Source organism: Callorhinchus milii, unplaced genomic scaffold (assembly GCF_018977255.1).
Source record: "Callorhinchus milii isolate IMCB2004 unplaced genomic scaffold, IMCB_Cmil_1.0 Scaffold6, whole genome shotgun sequence".
In the NCBI taxonomy this organism is placed as follows: domain Eukaryota; kingdom Metazoa; phylum Chordata; class Chondrichthyes; order Chimaeriformes; family Callorhinchidae; genus Callorhinchus; species Callorhinchus milii.
This window is the reverse complement of record NW_024704747.1, coordinates 20,329,203-20,356,670: the sequence shown is the minus strand read 5'-3', so window position 1 is coordinate 20,356,670 and position 27,468 is coordinate 20,329,203. Positions and strand designations below refer to the sequence as shown.

General features: G+C 35.5%; 1 protein-coding gene across 1 annotated transcript in view; it reads right to left on the bottom strand.

Annotated features, from left to right (window-relative positions):
• Nucleotides 1–27,468, bottom strand: part of LOC103182940 — an 81,006-nt gene that overhangs the window by 22,441 nt on the left and 31,097 nt on the right. The window contains exons 6-9 of the mRNA XM_042336431.1: nucleotides 26,127–26,242; nucleotides 15,471–15,549; nucleotides 12,550–12,708; nucleotides 1,223–1,285 (exon numbers count right to left, since the gene is read on the bottom strand). Of these exons, the coding sequence (XP_042192365.1) occupies nucleotides 1,223–1,285; nucleotides 12,550–12,708; nucleotides 15,471–15,549; nucleotides 26,127–26,242 (417 nt within the window). The remainder of the gene's footprint in view (nucleotides 1–1,222; nucleotides 1,286–12,549; nucleotides 12,709–15,470; nucleotides 15,550–26,126; nucleotides 26,243–27,468) is intronic.

Below are 27,468 nucleotides of genomic sequence, written 5' to 3'. Positions count from 1 at the left end.
TAATGAGCTGTACTATTATAGAGGACAGTTATAATACATAATATATATATTATAGATAGTTGTCAGCAGTTACAGTAGACCTAAACATTTTTTTAAATGTAATATTAGACTCAATTCTCTATTTTCTCAAAATGTAATTCTATAACTTTCATGAAATTGTTTATTTTTCATTTGAAATTGGTGTTTTGGGTAAGATTTAGACACACTTCAGCTACTGTTCATTGGGGGTGAAAGTGGAAGCAAACTGAAGCACAGACAGAGACAGACAGAATGAGAGGAAGCAAGAGAGGGATGGAGGCAGAGAAAGACAGGAAATTAGACAAATAGAAAGCAATGATCATCAGATTCCCCAGGATTTAATTATAAATTTAAACTCACTGACAGCAATCAACTTAGAAGATGCTGAACCTATTCATGGCAAATTTATGCAAATTTGATCGTTGGTTTATTTTACTGAGGCATCTTTTGCTACTGAAGATGATGGCTACATTTTCCCATGCAAAATTTTTATTTGCTCTTTAGTTTTCCTCTCCAAGAATTTTGTTCAACTACTTTAAGAAATTTCATATAGTGTGCAGAATTGTCTCGGGAACATTGTTTACATTGCTAAACAATTTATTTTGCAATAAAAACAAAGTAATTTCATGCAAATCTGGTCTTATCTAAAAATATACAGTGCTTCCAAGTATTATAGGAGGGTATAGGTCTCCTCTGAACAACTGAATAAAACTGGAGAGCATGTCCAACTAATTTGCTCTTTTTACTGTATTTAATAAATGACCCAATAAGGCAAACTCTTCATGTTGTTTTGATGATCCATCTTGTAATGTTGCATATTTTTATATTGTTTCCAACAACCAGTAAAAATCCAAAGAAAGTAATTTTATTTGGCAGCAATTTCATTCCTAAACATGTGAAAATGTGAAATATGTGAAAAAAAGCACATTGTACTACTTTCACATGGAAAATGTCTCAATAGCTGGGCGGCATTCATTTGGCACTTGTTGCTCCTGTAGCCTACGGGCAGTGTAGGTTCTTATCAATGTAAGTGAACCTTTAAGTTTAAGAGAAGCATCACCTGGTACACCTCACAACATATAGGAGTCACTCATAGATCTGAAAATATAGTCACTTATTTACATAATATGAAATATAAATATATACTTGCCAGAACACAGAATTACGCAGTAGCACATATGCTGGAATTGTACAGTGTGCTTACCTGGTCATGGCATGTCTCCAGAGAGTTTTTCAGCAATTGATACTGTTTGTGATGTAATTTTATCTAGGGAATAGTTACAGAAACACCCAATTAGACACAAACAAAGACATCATCTAATGCATTGAAAAGCACATTAAAAGTGTGTAATCTACTAGTTTTCGATCCAAACATATTTGTTGTCATGTTACCAAGTTTATCTGCTTTATAATCCGCTTCAGCAATGTCATTAAACTGATAAATAAGGTAATCATTGACTGCAAATTGCAGTGACAGATTGAAGATTAAACTGAAGAGCATATGTGTAACACTTCTGCAGTATAAGCACTCTGGCTTGCCTATAAGGCATCTTTAAAACTTGAAAAGTGTGGTACGAGCGAGTTTTATAAAACTGGTGCTCATCTATGTATAGGCAATAATACTGAGGTACCTGAATTTTATTGCTCAGGGCCACAATAAATTTGTAGAGGTATTTCCATCTTGCTGGGCTTAGGGGAAGACTCTTTTGACAGGTATGCATTAAATTTGAGATGTTGAACAGCAACAGGAATAAATATGTGCCCAAGGAATAGTAAGTGCAAACAAAATCTTTAAACTTGCTGACAATATAATAAGGCTAATGCTACTGTCAACTATACATAAACGTAAACATTGCAGAGTTGGTGTTAACCTCCAGCAGTGCTTGATTTGGCAATATGATGGTTCTCTTGGTTCACTGAACTGAACTATAAATGAACTAGTAAAACAATCTCATCTTACTACTATGTAAAATATGTAACAACATAACTTTTAAATTCAATGATCTGACCCTGGTGTAGCTACTTTTAGTTAATTTTAATACAGTATACTCCTTAGTTATTTTATTAGTTTGCTATTATTATTTCCTAAATCACCTTCACTCCCTCATAAAGCTTCATTAAAATTAATCATCTTCTGGAGAAATGTCTTTGTCTAGGCCAAAAGGTAAAATGTGAACTCAATCCATTATTAGGCATCGGAGATCTTTAACACAGGTGTTTAGTTTCCTCTTGTTTTTATCTCCAATATGTCTTGCTTGTACATGCATCATGTTTATCCCAAAGGAGAAAGCTAATAATGGATGAGCTTGTTGAGTTAAGAATTCTACACTAAATGTAGCATCGGCCGTATAAATTACTGTAATAAACCAACAGTTAATGAATGTGTAGGGAATGAAGCAGTACTTGAGCAAATCCTGGCTTTAAACAAATCTTCCCATTAATAAAATGAAGACTTGTTTTACTAAGAGATATTGATAGTAACTTTGTCAGCATACATGTTTTATTGTGAACTTGTCCTTGGCGTTGTATGATCATCTTACCTTTTGTTGCAAGCGGGTTATATTATAAATTATATTATAAGTGTTAAGGCCCGATCTGTGTTGTTATATACCAACAATATCAAGTCAGTTTGAAAATCAATCAGTTCAAAAATACACAATTACTGAGACAGCATAAATTGCAATTTTAAAATAATATATAACTATCTGTTTTAACATGACAGTGCAACATCCTGTTAAAAAGCACAGTACCATATAAAGCAGGCATAATTTATAGGTGCTGAAGAAGGTAATGTTTGCACTGAAAGGATAAATTGCAATAAAAGCTCCTTTTCCGTCTTAGAATTTTTTTTCTTATATGCATCTTTCGGAAGAGACAATGAACCAAGGCCTGTCTGTCTGTTCTCGAAATTCAGTTGGACCTTAAGAATCCCAGGGCACAATCTCAAATAGGCACTGGGAGTTCTTAGACATCCTAGCTAATATTCCTTTTTCTCATACATATTCATCAGAAGAAAAGATAACATTTTGTCATTTACTTCATTGTTGTTTGTGGAATTTTCTATCTGACGACTAGTTCCTACACTTTCCAAATCATTGCCACAATTTAAAGTAACTTATTGTGTGAAGCACTTTGAGATGTGATGATGTATTACACAACTAAATGCAAGCTTTTATTTTAGAGTTGGCATTTGAGACCTATGAATTTCAATGAGGCAAAGTGTGGATGATTGGATTTGTGGCACAAGTGAATAATTACCTCCTAAGAAGAACAATGAGGATTAGGGCATGGGCATGAGGGAGGGACACAGTTGAGGAGAATAGGGAACGAGTGGCCCAAGAAAGGAGAATGAACAAGGCAGAAGATAGGATGAGGGCAAGATAAATGGTGAGATGGGGTAGTGACAGTTGGTAAATGGAGTGTGGGAACTGATAAATAGGTGTGGGAACCCTGTAAATAGGGAAATGGCCAAGATGGATCAGGGAAGAGGGGCTCAGGAATCATGAGTTGGGTAAAAAGCAGCAATTTTTGCTCTGTATTTTTCTATATGCAGCTCCTAATCCTTTGGAAAACATGAGAATGTGGATTCCCTCATCAGCAGAGTACCTTTAACCTCCTGGATGCAGTTGGACAGTGGATACTGCAAAACAATCAGGTATAATAATAATCACATAATAATGAGTCTCCTGTGCCTGGAAGGAGTCAGTTGTGTAGTCAGTCATAGCTGTAATATTCTTCACATTCTCAGCTAATGTAATGACTAACAAAAAGGGCAATTCCAGGTCATCATGAAACTGATGGCACAAGTCAGTTTGTTGAGGATAAAAAAACAATACATACTGTTGCTCTGTCTATACCCATTAATTGGTTCCTCATCTTGAAATTCTCTGGTAGATTGGTTAATATTCATGGTTATTTTATTGCCATGGGATAGATCCCCATGAATTTAAAATAACCGTGAGTATTAAATCTCCAAGTTTTCTTCATTAAGGAAATAGAGTTTAGTTCAATTGTTTGCAGAGCTAATAATTTTGGACTCAATTGCACATGAAACAGGGATTGAACCAAAATAAGTCAATCTGCAGTATTTCGCGATACTGTACTTTTACTTTTTTTAATATTATAAAGTATTATTGGAAAAAAATAATTCTAGTCATGAGACGGTGATAGCAATCACTGTGTGTGGGAATTAAACAATTAAACCTACTTCAACTATGTAGCACATGTAAAGTAAGAGGATATTTACTTCTGAAAACAGACAATTGGTTTAGTTAGTCAGATCCACCCCCACTCCAATATTTTGACAATTTATTGTCTAACTCTAGTCCCTGTCAGTCATGCCGATTTACTATGAAAAAAAACAAGTAATAATTGTATTTGGTATGCGTGATTGCAAAGAGGATTATGCTAAAGCCCTGTTGCTAAGACCACGTTCAAATGGCTTTGTGGAACATTCTTTAGGACCATTGCAATATTAATTGCAACACAACTCAATTCAATATCTACTTAAAACCAGCCCCTTAAAATATCTTAGGGCATCCATTAAACCATTTTAATAATTTTAATATTTTTAATATTGACTGTTTAATAACCAAATAACCAAATTTAATACCAAAAATCTGCTACAAATTCATTAGCAGGAACACAAATCCAGTTAGGATTTTGTATTCTCATCCAAAAATGCAGATTTTTGGCTAAATAATGAATACATTATCTAGAAATTTGAAGCTATATATCCACTCCATTACAACAACTACACAATAAACATCTGTTACTTTCCACTGAAGCTGCCAAATGCAATGCTAGCTTTGTTAAATTTAAAAAATCCTTGTATTTGATATATCACGTCTTCCAGTCGTCTCAAAGCGCTTCACAGAATATACTGTAAAGTGCATCGACTGTATATTTTATGGGCGAAACACGGATGCCGATTGTGCACAGCAGTGTCCCACAAACAGTCTTGGATTGAGTGACCAAATTTTTTTAAAATTTATTTTCTTGAGGGATTATTATCTGGCATGTGGAGTAAGGAAACTTGCCCAAGGTGTCGCCCTGGGCAAGTTTCTTTGTCTCTCTCTGCATCTCACTCCATGCTTCTTCCCTCCTCTCCTAAACGCAGGAATTCATATCTCAATACCTCAAAGGCAACCAGCAATGCAGTGGTCCCTCACTGGTTGTCTCAACTGGCATTCAAACATGTCTGTATTTTCCCAGCAGGAATCACTGGATAGTAATCGAGAGCAAAAACCCTAGCTTTATCTGTGGTGACACTTTCTAGTCTTAGGGTTTTCTTCCGACTTAAAAAGTCGCAAAATGTGTACATTAGTTTTCCCGGCAATCAGCTAAGAAAAAAAAGATATATGATGCCATATGCTTCAGGTCACAGGTTATCACAAAATGTATTACTTTCTCACTTACGTCATACGTTGCATGTCAAAGATATTCCATGTTAGCAAAAACAAAATTTCAAACTAATCATCTTGTAAATATACATCAATAAGCAACCTCTGAACTCTGTTTTACTGAAGCCATTTGTATATCTAAAAGTAATGTAAACCTCCATATTCCAGGATTCGTCAACTTTACCACTTGCCTCCTTTTCAAAAAAGATGTTTGTTCCCCATCCCCTCCCCCACCCCCCCATTATAGTATATCTCTACTGACAGAATGTTAAAATGTAAGTGCCTGCAAGGACTAGTTGGGGTGAATTATAAATAACACAATTTGTGCCAGTTTTGAACCATGTTTTCGTGACACAGGAATTTCTTGAAACATGGTCAAAAACAAAGAGTTAGTCAAAACATTTTGCACTGTGCAGAAGACAACTGTACAAATGGGTTATGTGCTGCAAATATCTTTTGCAAAGAGAAAGAGAAAACAATTTGAACAATTTTTATTATAGATTTGTTTGTTCAAAAGGCTGTTTCAAATTTGACTTGATTAAAATCTATTTCTAACCTCTAACAATGCCCTTAGAATGCTTAACCCTAAAGTTTGTTGACAAACTTATAATTTCTATATAAATGACAAACTTATAATTTCTATATAAATGAGAAGAGTTCTGAGTAGGGTGTTGTTCCATCCAAAGAACTCATTCTAAAATATTTTTAGAACTGACATTAATTCCTTATTTGGAATGAGATAGTCCACCTCCTTTCTCTACTGGCACAGTATTCGCATTTCCTCTGTTCCACTTAAATTGAGTTGAGTGGAACAGAGGAAACTATGAGATGTCTTATGCATCTTGTAGCTTCTCTAAGAAAACAAGCAATTGTCAATCTCTTTTTGTAGTTAGCTATATATGTCCACCCATTGATGAAACATGTTCATGGGTTTGCTCTCTCCTAATTAACTGTTAGAATATGAAGGACACCAAATGAGTCCTGGTGTGACACAACATTTAATTAAGCAACGGATGAATAAGACAAGAGATAAATTCAGGAGTATGTAAAACTCAAATGGGTCCACTTCTTACCCCAATGTAATATCATACCTCATAGACACTATTTACACATTGGATTTTAAATGTCATATAGATATAAAATATTTATTTAGTAAAGGAATAATTAAAGACATAACTATGTCTATCATAGAGTAACAGTTGTGTACAGCGATAAAGCAGGCTCAGGGCTTCAGTTATTGGATTTATGCTTTTCAAAATTATTTCTGACATTCATTTTAGCGTTTTGAAGTTGGTGTTCCTTTTTGGGTGGGGAACACTGCAAAGGTGGAGTGATTGCTTCATTTAACAAAACTTGAATCAATAATCTTGTTGATCTATCCTGCAATAGTTGAAAATAACCCCTTTAAAACATAATCTATTGATGTTTTCACATTAATATGAAACTACATTTAAATGCTGAACATTGGATAAAACCGAACTGCAGAAGGCAACCACCTTCTTTATCCCGTGTTCTTCTGTGACGCGTGGTAGTTCTTCCTTAAACAATGATATTGATGTATATGTGAAACCTGTCCTTAGTGGTTACAGAGTCAATACAGGAGCTGCCAAAGGCACCTTCAAATGCTGCAGAACCATCTCACATTCGTCAGTCCAAGAGAAGAATCATCCTAACTCTGTCAATCAATATAATGATTTATCACCATCTTCAAATCCCTTATTTTAACTATTGGGTTTGAGTTCAGAACCCCTATAGGCTCTAAGTTTAGGTCAGCCTCTATCCATTAATTACAAATAAGATAAAATAGAAAGTTGACAAGCTGCTATTATAAATGATATTGCTAGTGATGTGTCCATTCACCTAAGCAGCTTCTGCAATACCTTTATAAACCCTACACTGTCACAACGATGCAAAAAATACATTTTTGTTCAATAACTCTGTCAGAAGATACTCAAGAATTGCTGGGATCTTTGAATGCCCCAAAGGCTTAGCAAATACATTCTTTATCTGATCCTGTATTAGAACTTGAACTTGAAAATACTGTACTCGGTGGAAATATCTAGGGTAGAAATCAACTTGAATCTATAGGAGGTTTCTATAACTTCAGAAGTGTGCAGAACTCCTTACTGCAACAATATTTAATTTATGAAGATCACAGAGCATCCCAAGGACTCATCTTTCTTCTGAACTAAACAATGGGAGCCACTCAAAGACTCAAAGATTCTAGCAATGCCTCAATCAAATACACTTCTTTACTGCTCTTATGAATAAAATATTAAATACATTGTATAACCACGAGTTCAGTTAAATAACTATAATTATTTAGGCTTCAATATTATACACATTATAAATGGTCCATTATTTTCTGATTTATCTTTCAATCATATTCATTTATTTATTTTTGGAATGCTTCCAGTAGTCTTGAGTTACTTTGCAATGTTTAATAAGGTATAATTTGATAGATCCAAATTAAAAGAGAAGCTATCAAACAACAAAATAAAAATGCAAATTTAATTTTAAATGGGGAAATATACAAATATATTAATTTGTTTGGAAATAATTAACATTATTACAAGAGTACAACGTGTTCTGTTTATTCATTCCCCAAACACATATGATTTCTTTATTATGCTATACTTTTGACAGTAGCAATCTGAATTATTGTCTTTTGTTTATTTTTTAATATCAGACCTTTTTAACTAGATTTTGCTTTCCTCGATTATTCTCAACTTTATTTAAGATTATTGTTAACATTTTTATTTTTCTCTTCTTAAATTGACTGCCATGATTGATGTCTCTCTACTTTCTTGACCTCTGTGCATCAATGTCAACTCCTTTTTTCCCAAATTCTTAATCTGTCTTTCAGTGTATCCCTATCTTCACTCCTTGATCTTCATCCTTCATGGTTTCTGTCAGGATCAGTCCTTCTTTCAGCATTTGATTTTAAACTACCAGTTTGGATCTCACCAATTTCTGTGCCTATTGCAATACAAGGCAGTGTGCAAGATGTCAGGCAAGTGGGAATCACCTGCTAGATCTTCCAACCTCCAGTTGTATACAATCTTCAGATCAAAATATCGTCAAATCTGCTACTCTTATATAAAGTCCTCTGAGTAAGGGTTCGTTGGTGTGTGTAGAATTTCTAAGTGTATAGAAAAATACAGTACACATATGAACCCATACATTAAATTATATTTAATAAATTAATAAATTAAAGTTTAAAATTATTGCAAATTAAATTATAATCACAATAAATCATTACTGTTTGCTGAAAAAGTCCAAAATTGTTTTCTGGTGAGCGCTCACTATTTTTTGACTGTATTTCTCAGAAAGCTTGTCCTCTGAAAGGGTATCGGTTGGTACAAGGCACGTGGTGTAAGAGGACAAATAAAGAGTGGCTACTGGTTGTGTTAGACGTGTGGTTGCTGAATACAGTTGGTTTATTATGTAAAGTCTGTCCAGACTTTCAGGGTTATTGTCGACATTGTGAGGCTGCTGAATGGAGGTGGTGGGACGTCCTTCCGACGTGAAAGGCGCTCGATAAATGAAATCTTGTTGTTGTTGTTGTTGTAGTTGCTCGAACAGGTTTGACTGCATTGCCAATATTTAGGAACAGAAAAATGTGTACATAGGACACTTACCCTTCCTCATTTATAATAATAATAATAATATGGCAGCCAGTTTTGCACACAGCAATGTCCCACAAACAGTCATGGAGTGGGTGACCAATTTTATTTGGGGGATTTGTTGGCCAGACTCTGGGAGAAACCGCCTTCTCTTTTTGAATCATGCCATGGGATCTTTAACGTCCACCTGAACACTCATTTCAGGGCATTAGGACATTGCTGTGCACAAATTGGCTGCCACATTTGCCTACAAAATATACATTCACTACACTTTACACTAAATCTTGTGAAGCACTTTGAGACATTCTTCTGCTATATAAAGAGGTATTATTAATGCATATTAAACATACCATTTAATTTAACAATTTTTTTAGATATCTTTAAGAAACAAATTGTTGTCTTTGGTTATTTAAGAAACTAAGGATAAAAGCTTATAAGAGGCAATTTTAATTAATTTATTTATGCCATAGATCTATTAGATGTTGTAATTCAAAACCCTACATGATTAATTATTTCACCTTTATGCATAATTTAGTGCCAAATGCAATTAGACTAAATATTTAGAGAAATTAGTCAAAATTAAAACTTGGATTTGCCATATCTCTTTCTATATAGCTGATCTAAATAGTCTATTTTATTTTGTAATAACCCTTTGGGGAGAGGCCAAAGTTTTACTCTCAAAACATTATTAAATAAACCATGATTTTAAGGAGAATAACAAGAATGGCATCCATTTCATAAACCCGGAACAATACCTTATGATATAGATTTAAGTTGTAAATGACAGTGTCAGTACAGATACCAGAAAGTTTTTCAGAGAGTATTTAACGACTGGAGGAGGTTATCAGGAAGGGTGGTTGGGGCCAGTATCTTCAAATAAAATAGGTAATTCACTTAGTAATAATAATAATAATTCTTGCATTTGATATAGTGCTTTTCACGTCTTCTCGACGTCTCAAAGCACTTCACAGAATATTTTGTAAAGTGAATTGACTGTATATTTTGTGGGTGAAACGCAGCAGCCAATTGCACATAGTAGTGTCCCACAAACAGTTGTGGATTGAGTGACCAAATTATTGTGTTTTTTTTCTTGAGGGATTATTATCAGGCGAGTGGAGTAAGGAAACTTGCCCAAGGTTTAGCCCTGTTGGAAATCGAGCCCAGGGCTCTCGCTTGCGAGGTGAGTGTTCTAACGGACTGCTTATTTGTCTGTGGGTAATTGATGGATGCAACTTGATGCCATCGCCCACAAAACACAGTCACTTCTCTTCTCTAAATGGAATTTGTTGTTCACAGTATATCATATCAAGAGTTTTGAGACCTCCTCCTGACGCGAAAGATGTTGTGCAAATGTAATTATTATAATGATTGTGGTTATTTTCTCAAGTTTGCTTCAGCTAAAATGCAAAGTCCTAATAGTTGGTTAGTGATTGTAATTTTCCACTCCTGATATGTGCTTTAAATTCTACACTAATATTTAACATGTATTTTATGTATGGTATCACATTCCTCCAATAAACTGTGATTCCTTGACATTCCCACAGCATGTGAAGAAGAGCATTCTTCTTGGTTAGTCATCTCCAACATTGACCATCTGTTCTTCGTTTTCTCCTATGGAGCTTTACTGGTGTGAAATATATCCATGGAATGCCTTATACTAAAGCATATTAACTATTATATAAATCATATTACACATGGTACATAATTGTACACTATATTCTGATTTCAAAGGCATAGTAAATACATTCCTCTTCATTGTGAGAGAAAAATGGATTTTGTTTCGCAATACAGTAATAAACGCAGCAAAAGTTCTGTAAAACTTGTTTTAATATCTTTTAAAAATAATACTACTTAACTACGGCACAAAAGTCTTCATTCATCAAAAAGAATAAATATTGGAGGGAGGGCAGGCTCTTCAATCTCTTCAAAAAGATATTCAATCTCAGAATTCAGATAAATTTCTCAATTCTCAATTTCCTAAATTCAGGTTATTTTGAATTTTGATATGTGCCTCAGGTCTCACCTGAACATCATAATGCCTTTCTGGAGTAGACAATCATATCAGTTGTTATGTGTATCATGCATCAATAATATGTACCTGTTAGTTCATTATTCCTCAGTACAGCAATTATGTTCTTTCTTCATTCCAATCAATCTCTGTCTCCAGTAAATGCACCAGTAATTTAAGATATACATCATGTCAACAGTAGGAGGTAATTGTGGGATAAGTCACATTAACGTGACATGAAGGTTGTTCCCCAGAGTGCTTTATGATATAGTACAGGTATGTGTTAAAATTTGTATAGGAATTTACAAAACAAATTCATTATGCAGCTAAATCCTAAACCCTTTGTAGATCTTTGTAGACTCTAGATAAAACTTCAATTTTCCATCCTTCTACCACAACATGTTGAACTATTTAAGTAGAAAATTCAATTAAACTAAATATAAAGAAACATACATTTCACAAAACATAACTAAACTTCCGAAAATATATCCTGGCACAGATTGATTTTATTTAGTGCAGTTTCAGAATATATGCATTATTTTAGTGGTTAGCTCAGGTTATTTTAATAGATAATGAGGGTGTTCAGGAACTGCTATGATGTATTCGAATTTATGGCTGCATAAGGTATGCATCTTCCTGGAGTGGACTAGAGTTGCAAAAGGATTCAAGGAGTTAAGAAGTTATTTTTAAAATGCAATGAATGTTTTGGGCAGAGAAAACTTTTTTCATACAGTGCCGATTGATTGGTTATTTAAGGTTAGTAAATATAGGTGATCGCCATCATAGTAATAAAAACTCACTGTACCAGCACAATGTGCTTTTCTGAACGAAGAATGAATATACCTATATTCTTGATGCGAATGCTACTGAATCACATCTCCTCACCCAGATGCTGTGGGCGCGCACTGCAATTATCAGGACAGCACGCTATTAGTGCTTGTATCAACTTGTCAAATAGTCAAAGAATTAACATGTTTAATTAGTTGAAATTGTATTCCCATCTGCACAATGTGTAAAATTACTGAATCAAATTGATGGCTCAGAAATAAATCATGTAATAATATGTACAAAATAATATGTACGTATAGTAAACATGCCATAAATAGCAGCACTGAATACCAAGGCAGATTGACACCCAATACGTGTAACACATGAAGCCAACTACAACAGTTATTAATGGCATGGAAATTCATATTGTATTGCACAATATAATATATCTTTACCAAAAAAAAAAATTTCTATTTTTGCAAAATATTATCATATAATCAAATATAACTCATGTTCATATAATTTCATATAAGGAAAAATAGAACAATTGATAGCATCAAAATAATTACTCCATTACTCAAAAACCAGATCTTTTTTCATATAATATGCACCTACATACTACCTATTCTAAGGTATATAGCACTGCATAAATTCATGATCAATCCATTGCATACATCACATAAACAAATGATTTAAAATTTATATTCTGAAAGCAATTTGTTCTTACTGCATGCTGCCTGTAGGTGGTCAGGATTGGATGCTCAGTGAACCTCCTGCTCTTTGTCGTGACTATTCCATAATTCCTTTCTTCTTGATAAAACTGCTTATTGAGATGCCTCGCTAACTTTTCATCAGGAGTTTGCAGCAGTAGCTTTGAGTCTTTCAGCTGTATTTCAAATAACATATACAATGAATGTACATTTCCTTTTTCTTAGAATTCTTCCTTTGAATTTGTAATAATAATAGTAATAATTCTTGCATTTGATATAGCGCTTTTCACGTCTTCTAGATGTCTCATGAGATGAGGCTCTTAAGCCCCCACCCCCGCACCCCCCCCCCCATTGTAAAATAGATTGGTGTTGTCTTAATATTTACATGATTATTGATTTTACAATGAAAGAGGCCAAATAAAAATGGATACTGAAATCCTGCAATTGTCAAATACTCAATTTTTGGTCACGACAAAGTTCACCTTTCATGTATATTTTTAGGTCAAAGATGATTTTTTTCTTAAACCAACACATGTCTATGAATTTTGCATGAACATGCCAGGCAGCAAAAAATACCAGTGGTGGTGCTAAAAGCCAGGGGGCCAGAATCAATACCTTACTTTCGTCAGAACATTAAAAGTGTACCATTAATGGTTGCTTGTTAGGCAAATCCAGCATTATCCATTAAAATGTCACCAGTTTTAGTGCAAATGTTACAGTCGCCACAGGCTAGCAATAGCTTAAACATATGTTCAAATCTGATCAATAGGCCCTGAAATTGTGTTGTGCAGCGAATAATAAGATAAAATGTTCAGGGGGAGGGAAGAGAGAAGGGGAAAAAAGCAGCTTTGATGGCTTGCTCTTTAATTTTATTTCGTTTAATGATAATTATTGTTTATTTTCGAGCAATAATTACTGACAGCCTATCTTAGTTTTCTTTGTATTACTTCTTATTGCTTCATCAAAAATGCATTAATTCAAGTAAAAGTGTAAAATGTCTTAATGTGTTTATAGTGCCCTGTCGTCTCCCTGTCAATGGCAAAGATGAATTAATTCTAAGAGATAACAACTGTATCTTATTTCTAAACTTATAATTATTAGTTGTGTGAAAGTTGCATTTGAGAGATTTGCTTATAGATTTCACATTTTTCATACTCATAGGTAGGATAGTAAACAGTGAGAAAGATAGTAGCCTACTACAGGAAGACATAGACAGAATGGTAAAATGGGTAGACACATGGCAGATGAGTTTCAATGTGTAGAAATGGTAATGCATTTTGGTAGAAAGAATGAGGGGAGGCAACATAGGCTGGTAATACAATCTTAAGTGGGGTGAAAGAACAGAGAGACCTGGGGGTGCAGGTAAATGAATCCTTGAAGGTGGCAGGACAGGTAGATAAAGCTGTAAAAAAGGGCACATGGGATACTAGGCTTTATAAATAGAGGCATAAAGTACAAGAGTCAGGAGGTTATGATTAACCAATATAAAACACTGGTTAGGCCTCAGTTAGAATACTGCGCCCAGTTCTGGACACCACACTATCGAAAGGATGTTAAGGCTTTGGAAAGGGTGCAAAGGAGATTTACGAGGATGGTACCAGGAATGAGGGACCTTGATTATGAGGAAAGGCTAGAGAGGCGAGGATTATTCTCATTGGAGCAGAGAAGGTTGAAAAGAGACTTAATAGAGGTCTTCAAAATCATGAGGGGATTTGATAGGTTAGAAAGGGAAAAACTGTTTCCATTGGTGGGTGTGTCGGTGACTCGAGGTCACAGATTCAAGAGTCTCTAAAAGAAGCAGAGAGGAGGTGAGAAGAATTTTTTTCACACAGTGAGTTGTTCAAATCTGGAACGTATTGCCTGAAAGGGTGGTGGAGACCGATTTGATAATAACTTTTAAAAACGCGGTGGACGGGTATTTGAGGAGGACGGGTTTGCAGAGTTATGGGGAAAGGGCTGGGGAGTGGGAATGACATTAATTGCTCTATTCAAAGAGTCGGCACAAACTCGATGGGCCGAATGGCCTCTTTTTGTGCTGTATGATTCTATGATACTATTGCTGGATTAAAATAGGTCAATAACCATTTTCACAAGAGGGATGGGGAAACTTGACATACTAGGATACTCCTGAGGAAAAATTCCAACCAATGCTGCAACATTTACATCGCATTACCTTTTTGTTATGGTGGTACAAAGAACAAGTTTTTTTTTGACATTCTTATCTAGCCAACACAATTTATCATCATTGTTCAAATGAGGCTTTGGCATAAAAATAAGGTTAGCATTTCAAATGAATTAAGGTAGAGAAATGGTTTCAAGTGGGGAAAGTTTGAAGACCATTATTACCTTTTAGAGTTTTTTTTATATTAAGGGATAAATTTAGATATAATAATAATAATCCTTGCATTTGATATAGCGCTTTTCACGTCGGGAGGACATCCCAAAGCGCTTCACAGAACACACTGTAAAGTGAATTGACTATATATTTGTGGGCGAACGCGGCAGCCAATTGCGCACAGCAATGTCCCACAAACAGTCGTAGATTGAAAATGACCAATTTATTATTGTTTTTTGTTTTGGAGGGATTATTATTAGGCGTGTGGAGTAAGGAAACTTGCCCAAGGTTTCGCCCTCTGCCTGGAATTGAACTCAGGTCTCTCACTTGCAAAGCGAGTGCTCTAACCACTGAGCTACAGGACTCCACGCTTTCAGGTTTTTCACTTCAAATTGAGTTTCATTTAAACAATTAGTTTCTGAAGGTTTCACATCATTAATAGGCTACCATTGTTAGATATGGCAATGGTGTCCTTACTATGTTAGAAAAGGAGGAAAAAGTCTTAACATTTCATCAAAAAAAATCTAAATTTTTAAAAGTAAATATTTTACTTTTCTGTATCTTCTCCAAATATGCCATGCAAAACATTCTGAATATCCTCACCTTATATAAGTTTTTACTGTCTTTTTCTATAACTCCAATCTTCTCCTCTTTTATGGAAACATTTTCCACTGGTTCGGTGCTGCAAAAGCACAAATTCATAATGTTGAAAAAACAAGTTATTTTACAATAAAAATGTTTGTTGAAAATCTAAGACTGCATCCATTCAATGTCAATTGACATGCTGGACTCTCTAATACTGAGTTGGTAAGCAACAAATACTGTAATAGAGACTATATAATATTGTGATATTTTAATTGTTTTTGCTGGATTACACAATAGAAAAATAAGATATGGTTTATTTTTCATTTTAAAAAGCAGATCGTATAGCAATCGTGGAGTCCTGTAGCTTAGGGGTTAGAACACTCGCCTCAGCAAGCGAGTGAACCTGGGTTTGATTCCCAGGCAGTGCGAAACGTTGGGCAACTTTCCTTACTCCACGTGCCTCTGTTTAGCTAGCAGTAAATAGGAACCCGACAGTTAGTCAATTAGTGGATTGCTTTTCCGGGGGTAATAATCCCTTCAAAAAATAATAATAATAATTCGGTCACTCAACCCACGACTGTTTGTGGGACACTGCTGTGTGCAATTGACTGCCTTGTTTCGCCCACAAAATATACAAAATAAATTCACTTTACAGTATATTCTGTGAAGCACTCTGAGACATCTCGAAGACATGATCAGGCCCTATATATCAAATGCAAAAATTATTATTATTTTAATGCTCCAACATACAGTATAATGCTATGCAACAGTAGTATGTGATTTACTTCTGCACTAAACAAGTTACCGATTTCAACCAAGATTTTGCAATAATTGGAAGTGCAGAATGAAGGTCTAACATTTGATAAAGGAGATGAACGACAAAGATGGAGGGAGGCACAATTATCTTGGATAACTGTCATGTACTTTTTAGAGGTTTTTGATGGGAATGTCATTATCATGGGCCTGGGATCAAGTTACCTCCTGCCAATTTAAGATAAACCGCCTTCAGTAACAGCCAATTGCTCCAATAAGACAGAAAACAAGTGGTCACTGGAGATGAGATTGATATATCTCAATTGCAGCCCCATACTTAAAGAAGTTATTTAAAAGAAGTATTAGTATATTTCCCAAACTGATAGTGTTGTATGAATTTCACTCAGTGTTACAAGATCCACCATTATTTTCCACGTCTGAAGCTCAGACATGCATAAGTAGGAAATCCTTATTTATATTGATTTTTCACTGTTTGAATCATTCCAAATACTTCCCAATTGTCTATCTATTAATTCAGCTCTAAAAAAACAGTAGGAGAGTTGCAATCTATTGGATTTGATTAAATGAATACTAAGCTGCCTGAAATATCAGGCTCACAAAACATCAGACCCCCACCCCTCCATTATATTTCCGAAAAATATTTGCACATTGTTACATTAATTTCATATTGATGAAATCAGTTGAAAGCATAATAACTAATCTGTTGGTTAGCTGGCAGTTTATAATATTGATATTGACAGATGAAAACAAGTAGAAAATTAGTTTATTTAAGAGAATATGATGAACATTTAAACAGCCAAATACTTTATTATAAATAATGTAGTACACAATTATTTGTTGTCAACACAAACGCAACAAATGACAACTGTGGATCATGTAAACAAATAAATTACATTTGTATAGCACCTTTCACGTCGGGAGGACGTCCCAAGGCACTGGAGAACCTGCTGAACGGAGGGAGCGGACAGGTCAATATGGCCTTTGCAGATCCCAGAGGTTGAAAGGAGCAAGGCAGTAAAGGGCTTTGAGGGAGAGTACGAGGATTTTGAACTCTATCCACTGGGGGATAAAGAGCCATTGGATCCAGGTGAGGTGATAGAGTCACAGAGCCTGGTGCGGGAGAGGAATCGAGCCGCAGAGTTCTGAATGATCTGCAGCTTGTGGAAGGAAGAGTTGGGAAGGCCGACAAGCAGGGAATTGGAGTAGTGGAGCCTAGATGTAACTAATTAATGGATGAGGGTCTTGGCGGCCTGAGGAGAGAAGCAATGGCGGAGCCAGGCGATGTTGCTAAGGTGGGGGAAGGCAACAACAACAACAACAAAATTACATTTGTATTGCACCTTTCATGTCAGGAGGACATCCCAAGACCCTGAAAGGCAGAACGAGTCATGGCACTGTGATCCCATATATACAGGGCTCATGTCTCTAAGCGTAAAACTATTATTTTTCATCAAATTTTTTTCTTTCCTCCTGCTGAATAAACCTGTTAGAAAAATGGTTCAGTTTCATAATCTTAAAATAATATCCTTAGTTCCTCTTATATGACATTGCAGGAACACAGTAAAAACATAGGGATAGTGAAGTAAAAGTTGTGGTACTAATTCAAGGTACAAACTACTTCGTAAAACTTAAATAAAACTTGATAATAGTCAATAAAACCTGATAGCAATATATTAATATGTCGAGTTTTAACTTGATAATGTTTTGTTCCTACTAAGTTAAGGGTTATTAGTCCTGAGGAACGGAACTGTTTTTCTCCTTTCAGAACACTGTTAGCTTCAAGGCCTCGCAATTCTGGTATCGCACAATCAGGAGAAGGGTAAAGCTCCCTGTACTTTATCCCAACCACAAAACACCCTCTCCTACTGGGCCAGTGTGATACTTCTATTTCCGAAATACAAGCCATTTTTGGCCACTTCAAGTGAGGTGAGTTTGGAAAATGAGGTTGAAAAAGTATTTGTGCTGTCCACTAAGATCTTTGTTAAAATTACTTAAATGCATTTCACAAACAGCCAGGAAAGAGAAGACCTTCACCATATCAGTTTGCTCTAGATTCAAGTAGGATGCTGGAGTGTTCTAACGTACTCCTTGATAGACAGAATTAAATAAGTTTGAATGACCGTCCAAGTCCTGGGAACTCAAACATAAAATTCTTTACTTAAAAGGCCCAAGATCAGCAATTTTAGGTAACAGCTCAACGGTTAAAATCCAGCTCATTCATTTATTTATTTTAATTGAAAAATAATTATAAAATACTAGGAAGAGGTTTTTTTTTGTCAGTTGGGTTGCTGACATTACCATATTTAAGAGTCGCCAAACCAAACTACTATAAGTCTCACGTAGGCATGACAGCTATTGGGAAGGAGTGCACACTCTTTCTCGATTGGGCTACATGCTGCTTACCATACCCTGGAGAATTTAGATGCAAGAGCCAAGACTTTGGAACTCTAGAGTGTGCTTTTTGACACTGCTGGTTTAACCAGCTTAAACCATACAGCTTACTATTAAAGAGCACTCGGAATCTTCCTGCTATTTATCCAGCTGAGAGCATTCCAGCCTTTAGGTCTTTGGCATGTTAAATTATGAAGAGACAGTTATCCAGTGAACCCTAAGAAATATAAATATCAAGAGTGTTAACAGCCCACTTAACACCATGTCAATCACAAGTCCGCTAACATCCCTGAAACACATATTCCTTGTCATTCTTTATTGCATAATTATCCCACACTGAATATGAGGAAACAATTCAGCTCTATTGTCTCCAGAAGGACATTTAAAATATTCTACGCTAATGTACAGCATGTAAATTTCAATGACTTTGTTTGTGTTCCTCCAGTCTGTTTTGGTCTCAATTGGTCAAAAATTTATGATGATAAACTGGAGTTACAACTATGAACACTATTTTTTCTTACAGATATTCTTGGGTTTTATCCAAAAAATACATGGTCAATCCACTTTATACTGTATCTTGTGAAGTGCTTTGGGATGTCTCGACCTGATAAGGTGCTATATCAAATGGAAGGATAATTATTATTTTAAAATAATCAAACACTACTTATCCTGTACTCATAATTGTGTTATAATAATCCTCGCATTTGATATAGCGCCTTATCACGTCTTCGAGATGTCTAAAAGCACTTCACAGAATATACTGTAAAGTGCATTGACTATATTTTGTGGGCGAAACTCGACAGCTAATTGCGCACAGCAGTTATCCTGAATTCTTTGAGCTTTTTGAAATGAACTGATTTCAAAATGTGTCTTTGAAAGCGATCATTTTTTATTGTGATTGTAAAAGTTGCAGTTGATGATTATAGTTTAGCTGAACTACATAACTGCATTTATTTGACATTATAATATAATTTTTTTATTTAATTTGGAAAACACCTGATAAATAAAAAAGAAATCTAGTATAGTAAATTAAAGCAACAAAATAGCTTCATCCATGTGAGTCTGCAGTGTATAAGCAAATCTCTGTTATGATTTATGTTCCTGGCAAACTGTGAAGAATTATTATAGATGGAAACAATTATTGTGAAACAATAGTAAGACACTCAGCTGGAGTACTATCTTGTTAAAATGATTTGCTTGTTGTGGTGCATTACTCACACCTGCCCTCTACTGTTCAAATATTTGTGACTGGAAAGTAAAATGATCTGTAATGAAATCTAGTAAACAGAATATAATTGTTCTGAATACCAACCTTAGCATTGAAAATGTATAGCAAGCTGCCTTTTCTCCCGATTTTCATTCCTTTTCTGAAACAGTGAGTCATGGTGAGGTAATGCTGAACAGGTGCCTACAGTCTTCCAGGACCTTGCCAAAATCTTAAACTCAGCAACAATAAAGAACCTTTCAAATAGGTATTCTTCTCATGTTTTTTTGTGTGAGCAGCCAGCCTTTAAATAAAATGTTAAACTAAGGTATAATCTGCTTGTTAAGATGAGCCTTAAAGATTCCATGACACTATTCGAAAATAAAAGTGAGTATCTCTTGGTATCTCAGCCATAGTACAAAGTACAACGAATGTACAGCACGGAAACTGGCTACTCAGCCCAACCAGTCCATGCCGATGTTTATACTCCACACAAGTCTTCACCCATTCCTACTCCCTCCCATACCTTTCTATTCCCATCTCCTTCATGTGAAAGTACAGCTTCTTCTTGAATGCATCTATACTAACTGATTCAAGCTCCAAGTTCCCCAATCTCACTGCATGAATAGTTCCTACTAAATTCTCATTTCAGATCTCCTAGTCATTATTTTATATTGTGTCCCCTGGTTACGGACTCACCAACCATTTATGTTAACCTTATTGAAACCTTTTATAATTTTAAACACTTCAATTAGGTCCCCTCCTAAACATCTCTTCTCTACCAAAAAAAGAACTAACCTAGGATATAATAATAATAATAATAATAATTAATAATAATAATAATAGGCTATCCAGTCTATTCTGATAGTAGAAACATGCCAGCCTTGGTATCATCCTCATAAACCTATGCTGCTCTCTTTCCATTGCTGCTATATCCATATTGTAATGTGGAGACCAGAATTGGACACAATACGCCAAGTGCGGTCTAATCAAGGTTTTGAATAAATTCAACATCACCTCCTCACTTTTATATTCTGTTCCTCTGGATATAAAGTCCAAGACACAATTGGCCTTGTTATAGCCATATCTACCTGTGTAGCTACTTTCAGAGATTTGTGGAATTGAATCTTCAGAATCTTTGCTCCTATACTCCTCTTAAGTTCCTACCATGTAAACTATAGATAGATCCTTTATTATTCCTGCATTTTCCTACATTAACTTCATCTGCGATCTATCTACCCATTCTGCTAGCCTGTTTATGTCTTCCTGCATTCTACTGCAATCCCCTTCATACTGGCTCCTTTAATTACGTTCTCCTTCTCCAGATGATGAGTTACTTCATTTAATATAGGTTAGCTGTTCGCTTGCAAAAAAGGATCCAATATGGAATGTAGATTGATACAGAAAAACACACATACAGACATTTCATTTAGACATTATACTCAGCTGGGAGGACTCCTTTTGAAAGGACTCAGTGGAAGGACTCCTTTAATATATTTTCTCTCTCAGGCTCTCTGTCTCTCTCTTTCAGTTTCTTTCTCAGTCTCTCTTAGTCTCTCTCTCTCAGTCTCCGTCTCTCAGTGTCTCTCCCAGTCTCCCCTTCTCTGTCTCTCTCTCTCTGTCTCTCGCTATCTGTCTTTCTGACTCTCTCTCTGTCTCTCTCTCTCAATCTCTCTCTCTCTTTCTGTCTGTCTCACTCTGTCTTTCTCAGTTTCTCCCACGAAACACACAGTCTCTACACTTTATAATATATTCTGTATCACAGTCCCTGTCTGTCTGTCCCGCGTGGGAGGACTCTAGCTCCCATGAAAACCAGAAAAATGTGCCATATATTTGTTGCAGAATATATATGTATCTCTCCAAATGGTGTGTGCTTTCCTCTGTTGTTACGTAGTGCAGAATACGATGCATACCTCATATTTTGGGCTTAATTAAAGCATTTTTTAAATATAGCTCATCAACAATAGGAGATTCATTGTAACCAATTCAACACAGGTGCTAATTGAGCTTTGTAAAACATAGGATTAAAATGCATTTCCAGAAAATTGACTTGATGGATATCAAACAATATATTTACACTAATTATTTAAACTTGTTCTATCTGTTGAAATTTCAATTAGGATTAATTGGACAATTGATCAAATGAGAGGAAGTATAAAAGGAGTGGGACAAAGGATGTGTGAAGTGGTGCTTTATTGGGAGTTTGCAAAGACAAAATAAAGAAGCTACTAACAAACACACCTGTGACTTGGAGTGAGTTATATTACATCATCTACCTCTCAACAGCAAAACCCAAATATTTTAATTGACTATTTGATTCAAATTCAAAAATATTTGATATTTATTGATGTTGAGCCATTTGTTAATGTAAGGAATTTCCTTCAAACTTCAATGAAAAATAAAAAGGCATAATCTGCATAAATAAGAGTAAAGCTATGGGAACACATCAAAGGTTTTCAGAACCTGGTGTGGAATTATAAACAATGGCACTGAGCTCAATTCAGTGCCAAGGGGGCAAGTTTAAGTGAAAGTAGCTAATTATGGCATGTGGGCAGAATTTCAAAAATGGTATTTACCAATTCAAGTTCCAGGACAATGGAAAAAAGCAATAATAACCTATCCCACAGTACTTTTAAATGGGCCAACTTCTCTAAGCAGTTGGCTTTCTTCCAGCTACCACACTATCAATCAACCTCCTTTTATCATAGTTTTTCTGCCAATTTTTGGAATTGTGTTATGGTATTTCCTATCTAAATCCCAGTACATTTATTGCGTATCTATGTTAAAAAAATGCCACCAGGACTAACTTCATGTAGCCATTATATACAGATGTCATTTTTTTCTTAGTATATTAGCTTACTGTTATTAACCAATTAATTAATTCTCTTGAATACTTAAGGAAAGTAGCTGAGATATTGTATCTTCCATTATATAAAGTACTTTCTAAAAATTGGATGGAATGTTTACAGACTGCAAGTTAATGCAGATATACTCTTACTTTTGAGTGAATACAATAAAACCTATTCTGAGAGAATCACAAAACACATTCTGGAAAGAGTTCACGTTACGTTTGAGTGTGTAGCTTTTAGCTGTAACATTTCATAACATGACATACATGTAGGAGAAGGAGTAGACCATTCGGCCCTTCGAGCCTGCCCCGCCATTCAATCATAACTGATCTTCTAATCTCACTCCAACTAATAACCTAACCTGCCTTATCCCATTATCCCTTAATCCCTTTTGCAATAAGAAATCTATCTATCTCAGTCTTGAATATGTTCAAGGACTGAGCGTCAACAGCCCTTTGGGGTAGTGAGTTCCATACATTCACCACCCTTTGAGTGAAGAAGTTCTTCCTCAAATCAGCAAATTTCAAATGGTAAGAAAACAGATCCCTCATACAAACTTGTTTTCAGTCACAGAGTGTATCTCAGGGTGTATTATTTTTAAATTTCCCAGCAGCCACAACCAAATAATTTATTAAACTAAGAAGTCACTTAAAAGGAATGAAGCCCAAACTTTACCTTCAAAAATTTAGTTAGAAATAATGGTAACTGGGACAGCACATTGTAGCATCAATGTGCACTTCCACAGTTCCAATTCCTTTAGGCCACTGAGTTGCTGATCTCATCTGTGTTATCCTAAGGAGATAATGAAGCAGAGTTCAATCATCTCTTTGCTAAAAAGGGGAAGTGGAATGTGATGATGGATCACTGCAGAACCACACCACTGTGCCAGCTCAGTGTAACAATTGGTATTGGAAGCAGGTCACGATGATGCATGGTTCAAAGGGAAAAAATTACACAATAAAGCAAAATAAAAACAGAAGTCACTGGGAACACTCAGCAGGTCAGGCAGCGTCTATGGAGAAGGAGTCAATGATTCCGGTCCATGACCCTTTGTCAGAACTGGGGTCGTGGACCCAAAACGTTGACTCACTTTCCTTTCTCCATAGATGCTCCCTGACCTGCTGAGTGTTCCCAGCGACTTCTGTTTTTGTTTTCAGATTTCCAGCATCTGTCGTATTTTACGTTTTGTTTATTTTTCAAAATATCTCTCCAGATAACCCCATGTCACATTTTATAATTTTCAACATTTAGTTAACTTAAATATTGACTATTACAACTCTTAGTTATGTTATAATGGAGAATATCTATAAACTGATGATATTACATTTACATTGTTTTAATATGAGTCAGTGTAAGTCACAGTGTTATGATCAACATGGTACCTAACAAATTTCCATCTTTCATCAATACAGTAGTTTATTTTAGTCAACTACTCATCTTTCTAACACTGAGCAATATTTTTCAAATGGCTCCATTTTCAAATTTCTTCAACCATTTTAAAATGTGAGCTATTTTAATGCACAAAATTAATGCACAAGATGTTTGTTCGACGTGTGATGCACAAGTCTGCAAATCACGACTACAAAAAGTCCAGATGTGTTATTTATAATTTATGTCAAGAAACTCTCATAAGATTTCGCAAATATGAGACCTTGTACTGAATTAACATTTGTTCATATATTCTGACACTCAGAAATCTACAGGTTAATTTACATTTGTGATGATATTTATAGTCTGAATGATTGCCCAGGTATTGACTTGGCCAAGGAAATTCTTACCTGTGTCTTGCTGTATTCAGCCTTTTGCCCTGAACTGTAGCAATTAGCCAATGATCCAAAATCTTAAGGTGTACTAAAATTGTTAAAAGGGAACTGAAGACCAGCATGTATCTTTCACTAAAAGTCCTACTCCCACTAAATAGAATATAGAAACAAGGCCTCCTTATAATGCAATAGTTTCCCCATAACAAATAATTCTTGTTTTAATATCATATCCAAGAGTAGCCTGTGTCTGCATTAGGCCACACTGACAAACATTACAGTGACGATCTGGAGCACCTAAATTTATTATTCACCCACAAAATATACAGTCAATTCACTTTACAATATATTCTATGAAGCACTTTGAGACGTTTCAGCGACGTGATAAAGCGCTATATCAAATTCAAGGATTATTATTATAATAAGAAGAATCCTTGCATTTGATAATAGTGCTTTTCAGGTCTTCTAGACGTCCCAAAGCGCTTCACAGAATATACTTTAAAGTGAATTGACTGTATATTTGTGGGCAAACGCGGCAGCCAATTGCGCACAGCAATGTCCAACAAAGAGTCATGGATTAAAAATGACCAATTTATTATTGTTTTTGGTTTTGGAGGGATTATTATTAGGCGTGTGGAGTAAGGAAACTTGCCCAAGGTTTCGCCCTGCCTGGAATTGAACTCAGGTCTCTCACTTGCAAAGCAAGTGCTCTAACCACTGAGCTACAGGACTCATTATTATTAATGAGTTAGATATTATTGATTGACCTGAGCATTTTTCAAAGCTACCTAACCCCCAACAATCTTCAGTACCAGATGGATATTGTGTATAGTTATGGTATTGTGCCTGGTGGCAGAAAACTCACTATTCCCAAAGATCCAGCCACATAATGTCTTTATTAATACTTCAATTCTTGTCTTTTTGTGGCAGGAAACCCAACAATTTTCAGGTATGTATTTTCATACATCAAAATATAAACCATGCCAAAAGGCTCCTCCTCAACCTTAGGATTAGAGTGCAAAACATAAATAAATGATCCTTGTATTTGATATAGTGCATAGAATATTAAAATGTCTCAAAGTGATTCACAAGAAATTGCTGTGAAGTACAGTATATTTGTAGGGAAATGTGGAAAACCAATTTGCAAAGAAGATTCAATAAACAGCCATGATGCGAAAAGGAAAAACACCCTTCTATTTTCAAATAGTGTTACAGGATCTTTAACGTTCACTAATTAAACAGTTAGGACCGCTGTGTAATGTTTCATCCGAAGGATGACATCTCTGATAATGCAGCACTCTCCCATCTCTTCACCCTGGTTAGTCAGTTCTGCATTGTCAAACTGAACAGTACTGCTAAATGCTAAAGTATTAACAGTTAATGCTACAGACTGAAAGTATGGTAGATTTAATTCCTGGCTTCACTCAGTTCCCAGTTTGAGCCAAAAGAGATAATGGCATCTCATTACCATAAATGGTTACAAATATAAGCAAAATGCTTCCGCAGAGAGAGGGGCTGGAACATTATTAAACATTTTATCCTGTGCTGTTTTCATGTACCTCATTATCCCCACAAATGTGTTACCCAATATCTATAAAGGGAGACAACGTAAAAATTGGTAACAGAAATTTAACAGAAACAAAGATTATAGAAACAGTGAACTTGCTCAGTGGAGTTTAAATTTATTAACACTCACATTGTGAGTAAGTCCATGAACTCAAAAAGTTGAATGCGATTACTCCTATCATAGGTTTCTTTCCAATGTTTGACTCTGTGCATCAGTTTCTCTGGAGCTACCGATCGAGAACACATCTGGAATGAGAAGATAGATTATTCGTATTTTCCATAATCATCATAACAGAAAGTCATGGGACTGATTGATAATTAAGATTAATTATAATCCAGCCACAAGTCCAATTTGTAAGGGTGTTACTTATTGGATTGCAATGTGTAATCCTTTGGATGAAACATTGAACTGAGTTCTTACCTGCTGCCCGATCATTTGGTGCAAAAAATCCAATGCTATTTCAAAAAAAAGGTTTTTCTGAGAGTTCTAGCCCTAGATTTTTAAAAAAATGGTGATTTGCCCCTTGCTTTGCTGTTTATGTAATGTTACTGTCTACAGATTGTCAGAGCCTGAGGCAAGACGACTGGCTGAAGCCAAGCAGGAGAGCCTCAGTCTAACTGAAAGAAGTTAGAGTTCAAACATGACTTGATGTCCAGCAGGCAGTGGTCAGAACAATAGTGGTCCTGGAGTCAAGGGGTAGAGGCAGAGATAGTTAGGTGTCATCTGCAGGGCAGTCTCAGTGATATGGACAGGGAGATAATCTAATTGGAGGGAGTCATGCAGGACACCATGAAAGGAAAAAACTAAGGTGGGAGGGAACAATTTATTAGAGCACCTAGGATAGAAAGGGTAGTTTAGAGATAGGTTGGTAGCCTGTAAGGGTCAAGAGAGGATTTCTTGAGAATGAGTTAGGGGGTTATACAAATGGCAGTGAGTTTGAGAAAATGGAGACTGAGCCAACAATCAATAGATGATCAAAGAGTTTTGGAAAACTACACAAATAAATTTGACTATGATCAGCTACTTCTCTTTTGAACTGAAGATCATAGCACACCACTAAGAAGATAGAAATAATTTGCATATTTACAGTTCCTTGTATTATGCTTAGCAAGTAATTACTATTTATTGTAATATCTATTTTCATAGGCAACCATGGCAGTTTACCAAGAGAAACACTTTTCCATGGAATCTTTAATACCTACCTCCAAACTGATAGATGGTCTCAGTTTAATTTCCCACAGTTAATGCAAGACAGTACTTCCAACCTGGACTGTGAGCTCAAATACCAACACAGAACGTGAATCCAGAATCTCAAGGAAAGAGATACTATAGGTTCAAACAATAGCTTCAGTAGTTCATGAAAATTCTATAAAGTATATGGATTGGACATGAAAGTTTGACAAATCCTTGGTTCGTGAGCACAAATATTAGTAGATCGAACCTTGAATTATAATTTTAATTTGAAATGTTG